The sequence below is a fragment of the Bufo gargarizans genome, chromosome 3 (assembly GCF_014858855.1).
Source record: "Bufo gargarizans isolate SCDJY-AF-19 chromosome 3, ASM1485885v1, whole genome shotgun sequence".
Taxonomy (NCBI): domain Eukaryota; kingdom Metazoa; phylum Chordata; class Amphibia; order Anura; family Bufonidae; genus Bufo; species Bufo gargarizans.
The window spans coordinates 207,293,116-207,299,296 of NC_058082.1; the positions used below are offsets into that span (position 1 = coordinate 207,293,116).

At 46.7% G+C, this 6,181-nt stretch overlaps 1 protein-coding gene across 3 annotated transcripts in view; it reads right to left on the reverse strand.

Annotated features, from left to right (window-relative positions):
• Window positions 1-2,367, reverse strand: part of GAS6 (growth arrest specific 6) — an 85,094-nt gene extending 82,727 nt beyond the window's left edge. The window contains exons 1-3 of one of the 3 annotated variants that reach the window (XM_044287336.1): window positions 2,172-2,367; window positions 1,987-2,083; window positions 645-811 (exon numbers count right to left, since the gene is read on the reverse strand). In XM_044287336.1, coding sequence (XP_044143271.1) covers window positions 645-811; window positions 1,987-2,047 — 228 coding nt within the window. In that variant the 5' untranslated portion in view covers window positions 2,048-2,083; window positions 2,172-2,367. Of the gene's footprint in view, window positions 1-644; window positions 819-1,986 lie in introns of all 3 variants that reach the window. The other 2 variants (XM_044287335.1, XM_044287337.1) reach the window with 2 other exon arrangements.
• Window positions 2,368-6,181: the final 3,814 nt, after the last annotated feature.

Below are 6,181 nucleotides of genomic sequence, written 5' to 3' on the forward strand. Positions count from 1 at the left end.
GCCGAAAAAAGACATCTGTCCATCCAGTTCGGCCTGTTATCCTGCAAGTTGATCCAGAGGAAGGCAAAAAAAAAAAAACTGTAAGGTAGAAGCCAATGGTCTTTGTCACGTGCGCACTGCTCTGCTCGGTCTCCTCATACAGCATATCGGCGGGGGTGCTGAGTGTCAGACCCCACCAATCTGATATTGACCACCTATCGGAGGTACTATATGCCCATAGCAGTAATATTCACCTATCACAATCTTGACCCAAGTCTTCCACTGAAATAAGCAGACTGTACATTGAAGACCAGAACGCTAAACCTCCTCCAAAGGACTGCAATACGCAGGCACCGGCCGTGTGCATCCTGCATCGCAGACCCATTCACTTCAACGGGTCCGCAATCCGAGAGATGTGGAACGGAGGCACGGATCGGAAGCACTACGGAGTGCTTCTGTGGGTTTACTGTACGTGCCTCCGCACCAAGTTGAATGGGTCTGGATCTGTCTCCGGCAGCTGCACGGATGTTGCCGTGCATTGGGGACCACAAATTGCAGTCCCCAATGCACGGAACGTCCAGCACATGAGCCCTAATGCACATTTTCTTTTACTTCACACCCAGATGTTACGTGCTGCAGCTTCCTACAAAAGAAGTCATACTTACAGTTTCAGGATTATTCTCAAAAACTTCCCTGGCCTCCTCTTTACTACACGTCTCCTCCACGCATTCCCGTTCCAAATGGCCCTGCTTGAGCTCTTCAAAAGGATCGTAAGCCCTCTTCAGCCTGGGGCGAAGGAACTGTGCCGCTTCATTGGCCTGCAACATGACTCCTGCAGCCAACATATAACAAAAACATCCAAAAATATTAGGTCATCTGTGAACACGTGCCCAGGTCTATCAGAATATAAGAGACACAAAATGACCTATCAGTATACAGTGAGGGAACGGATCGTAGCTACGTCCACATGTGCGCTGTGAAACCCGGCAGGCTGCCCGGGCACGGCCAGATGCTACAAGCCGTCAGATCCCGATTGACTACAATGGGATCTGACCTCTTTCCTTCAAATGCCAGCTTTCGGCAGGATCGAAGTCCTGAATGCATGTCTTTTTATCCGGCCAGATGTTACATGTTGGCCAATGGGAAGTTATAAAACACACGCTGTGTTCTTTGCAGTGGCATTTTAAGGCAGTTTTTGGTTGTTTTTTTTTTCCACACTGCAGCATGCTATGGGTGCAGAATTTTTTCAGGGCATTTGGGCGCAAACGCAGCTTTGATTGGAATAGTTTCCAGTAAAAAATCCTAATCAGATCCTCCAGGACTCAATGCAAGATGTGAATGAGAATCCCTTTGCTGGTCTTGTGGCCACCGTCAGTGTAAATAAAAAGGTCCAAGAGGGGGTGAATATTTTTTTAAATGCACTTAACATCCATCTCGTTTGATGTGGCAGCGTAGCGGGAATGCCCTGTGACATTTGGATTTGTGCCCCAGTTGCAAAATAATAAAATAAAGGAGGCAGCAATACACATTACAGTCTAATAAACCCCATTGTCCGGCAGAACGGAGAGATAAAACAACGGGGCACGTGCAGAAGAGTTCAGTGGGGGCACACCATGCCAACCGGTTAACATCCTAACGGCGCTGGTTGCAGACTTACGTTGCATATTCTATATAAATTATTCTGATAAAAGCGGAGGAGAATCTGGGAATTTCTCCATTTCTACCTTTAATCTACGGGGGTCTCTGTAGAAGCAATTTATCAATCTGAGGTGGCGACCTTTACTGCGCTGCCATATTGCCCAGGAGGATATAAACAAACCCATGCCAGCTACTCGCTCATTCCCATGTGCCCAGCAATCATGGAGACTGCTGACGATACAGCAACCCACTGGCACCTTCTGGATGCCAGTTACCCAGGGTGACGGTAACAAACAGCTATGCCCTGGGGGGGGGGGGTCATACAGTGGGCGAGGAGTGTGCCCTGCCATCTCATACCCCGATACTCACTGCCATGCGAGGTCTCGGCAGCCAGCAGCAGGAGAAGCAGCGCGGCTGGCAGGCTGGGCATGGTGATGTCCCTGGTCTGGAGCTTGTGATCCGGCGCCTGTGAGAGAGCAGAGCGTTCACAGCGGGAGGCAGCCCTCCTCCCTCCCAATCATTTGATAAAAGTTTGCACACATCTCCAGACACACCTCTATGTCCCTGACGTGATCCCCGGCAGCCTCCTCACACGCTCCCCGGGCGGGCACACATCAGTCCCTAGAAATCCCGCATGTGCCCCCTCACTCCTGCACTGGAGCCATGCCCACACGAGGTATTAGCACCTAGGGCTAGCCATAAAAGTGCAAGCCCGTCTGCAGTAGGTGCAGGCTGGCCGGGCTGTGGGGCTCCATTGTCCCCAGCGGTGCCCGGGGCCTCCTCCCTGCGTGTGTTTACAGCCCTAGAAAATGCTTGATAATATGGCACCACCTGCTGACCTGGATTCACACACAGCTGTGCTGGCGGCCACAATGCACGCTTCATCCAGTCATGTGGGCACTAGGCAGGAATTGGGCTGTGGTGCCAGGGCAGCTGTGTACCATATAGCCGCCTGCATCAACCATAGGCTCTAATAGCTATATATATATAAATATATATATATATATATATATATATATATATATATATATATATATATATATATATATATATAATGTGTATTGGAAAGTGCAGCATTTTATGACATAAGATAAGCCAATGTATCTTACACAGGAAAATACATTTTTAGTCAGTTTGTATGGATAAAAACTACCCCATCCAAGCAAAAATAAAATGCTGCAAAGGTTATGTGTGGACATACCCCTAAGAGCTCATGCACGCGAATGTATTTTCTTTCCGTGCCCGTTTTTTTTTGCAGACCGTATACAGAACTATTCATTTCAATGGGTCCGCAAAAAAAAAAACCGGAAGTTACTGTGTGTGCTCTGCATTTCCGTATGTCCCATTATTGTCCTCATTACAGACAAGGATAGGACTGTTCTATCAGGGACCAGCTGTTCCGTTCTGCAAAATACGGAATGCACACGGACGTCATCTGTATTTTTTCTGAATCCGTTTTTGCGGACAGCAAAATACATACAGTCGTGTGCATTAAGGCTAGGGTTACACAGCAGGGTTGCCCACTGTCCAGAAACTTCTGGACAGTCCATAATAATAGGGGACTTTTTTCCTGTATCCGTGGAAAAAAAATAGACGTGTCCGTGATTTTTTTGAGGCTGGAGGTACTTGACTGGATTATTTACAGCTCCCAGTAATTGCTGGTAATGAGTTCTTATCAGTATACTGAGCCATAGACACGTATCACTTATAATATTTACCATTCATTATGGTTCCCCAAATTGTCCGTAAAAAATATTGGCTGTCTGTGCCAAAATTCTGGTGGGCAACCCTGCTACACGCGACATGAGTCACACAACAAAAAGGGTACATGTGACCAGTGATGGCCAGTTTACCGTGTTCGCCCGCGAACACATGCGGGCTGCCATCTTAAATCACAAGACCAGCGCCGCGAGCCGGTCTGAAACAAATGCGTCACCGGGAGCAGGCAGTTCTGAGAACAGCCCGATGAAGGCCCCCCGGTGGCTGTTCTTGGAACTGCCTGCTCCCGGTGACCGCATTTGTTTCAGACCGGCTCGCGGCGCAGGCACAGGTAAGGACTTACCTGTGCCTCGCCGGACTTGTGATTTAGGATGGCAGCCCGCATGTGTTCGTGGGCGAACACGGCGAACTGGCCATCACTGCATGTGACACATTTTTGTCACTGCAAACTGTGATGTGACAACTTGGATGAATTTTTTGCAGTGTCGTGTCGCAGTCACAGCATTTTTCATGTCGCAGTGCGACACCATTGACGATCATTGTAAAAAATGTCACGCGACACATGTCACCGTGTAGCCTACATGTTATGTACACAACATCATGTTTGCTGCCATGTCTCTTGCTGTTTTGGCCAATGACATGGGCGGACTGGCCATAGACCATACAGGGAAATTTCAGTGGGGGCAGGAGTATTTTGTGCAGGGGCATAGCTTTAGGGGTAGCAGGGGAAGTGGCTGCTTTGGGGCCCGACCTCAAAAGGGGCCCACCCAGAAGGAGAACTAAAAGATTTTCTTCTCAGGGCCCCCTCAACAATATTATACAATTACAGTATATACAGTAACAGTATATACAATGACATCACATACAATATATGGAGAGGCTGCCGGGCCTGGTCTGAGAGACCTATGTTGACTAGTCACAGTAGTGGAGGTTCAAAAAAGTTGCAGGGGAGGGGCTTTTGGGCATTAAAACATTTGCTGTGGGGCCCAGTCATTTCTAGTTACCCCACTGATTTTGTGCCACTGTGCTATTTAGTTCTGTTGGGGTAGTATTTTGTGCTGCACTAAAGTATTGTTTGCTTTTTCTGTTGCCCTGCCTTCTATCAATTTGGACCCGCCCGTTTTTTTACAGGGCCACTTTAAGTTCCCAGTCTGCACCTTGCAAATGAAGACTAGCCAGCTTGAATTCGGATGGGTTCACACAGAGGGGCACATTTATCAAGCTCACCTGCTTTTAGGCGTAAAATTAGACATATTTGCTTTGTCTGTAGGTCTTTTGGCTAGTATTTATAAAAAATTGCACAGCAGTTCCTGAATTAGACTCAGTGTATTGTTACTAGTCTGACCTCTAGTGGTTCTTTTTCAGTATGACAGGTTCATATACACTAAGACTGGTATAATTAGTATGTGCATGAAAATATTGCGCAAGTGAACTGTAAGCAGGCGCACGTCTTCATTAAAGTGCGACTTCTAAGGCAAATTTTTGTGAAATTCACCACTCAAAACTGACGAGGAGAAGTATGCGAGCCCTGGAGTGGAGTAAAAATTGGGCTGTTTTTGTTATTAAAGCAGGCACAAAAAAGGCACACCTACACCGTTGGAAAATAGGCGCAAAAGTTAGAAAATTCCTGAAATAGTAAAAAAAATAAATAAAATAGGCGAACAAGGCACAAATGCCTCCAAAACAGGCACATTTTCAGTAGTAAATGTGAGTAAAAAATAAAGCATTTTTACATCTAAAGTAGAGATGAGCGAATTTCATATTTTGAAATTCATTCACGCTTAGTTTGGTGGTAAAAGCAGAATTGCGTTATGAATTTCGTTACTACAGGACTATAACGCAATTTATGACGGAATGCATAACGGAATGCCTTTAGAGGCATTCCGTCATAATAGAAGTCTATGGGCTGCAAAACGGATCCATCCCGTTTCAGGGGAGTCCATAACGCAATTCTGCTTTTACCACCAAACGAAGCGTGAACGAATTTTATAACATGAAATTCGCTCCTCTCTAGTTTTGAGTCAGATTTGCCTAGAAGTCAGAAGTGGATTTGAAAGGAATCGGAAATATAAAGGAAGGACTTCTACTTCTCCTTCTTGCTGAATCCACTTCTAGCTTTGACTAAAAAACTTGCAGGCAAGTCTTCCTCAAAACCTCCTCCAAAAAATTCTGGGGGTAATTTATTAAAACAGGAGTAAAGGAAAACTGGCTTTGTTGCCCATAGCAACCAGATTCCACATTTCATTTTTCACAGCTCCTTTGGAAAATGAGAGCTGGAATCTGATTGGTTGCTATGGGCAACTAAGCTAAACCAGTTTTGAGAAATTTCCCGCTCTGTGTAAACCCAGCTGAAGGGAATCTGTCAGGAGATTAATCCTGTCCAAACCATGGTCAGCATGAAATACCAGCAGGCTCCCTCTCTACAAACAACCAGGTTTTACTCGGCTTGATTGACAGGTCTCTCCCTATTTTCCTCATTCCCATTTTGCTCTCAAAGGAGTTGTCCGGTTTCAGGAGGAAACCAAACCACACCCAAGATCTTATTTTACAGATCCTGCGCTGTTGCTTCGGTTCTCCTGACCGGGGTCTATTTACCTGGCTGCAGCGGTAACATCACGTTGATAACAAATCACTACTGTAGCCTATCACTGGCCTCAGTGGTGCAACTGAAGAGGCCAGTGACTGGCTGCCACAGCCATGTGCTGGCAACACGGGATCCATGTGGTATTTATCACATTTATTGCAGGTAGATCCAGGCCTGGTGTCAGCACCCGGCATACCCTGGCAAGTGTCGGGGCCCACTGCTCCTGGGGGGGGCCCACAGCCCAGCTGAGTGTAATTGTGA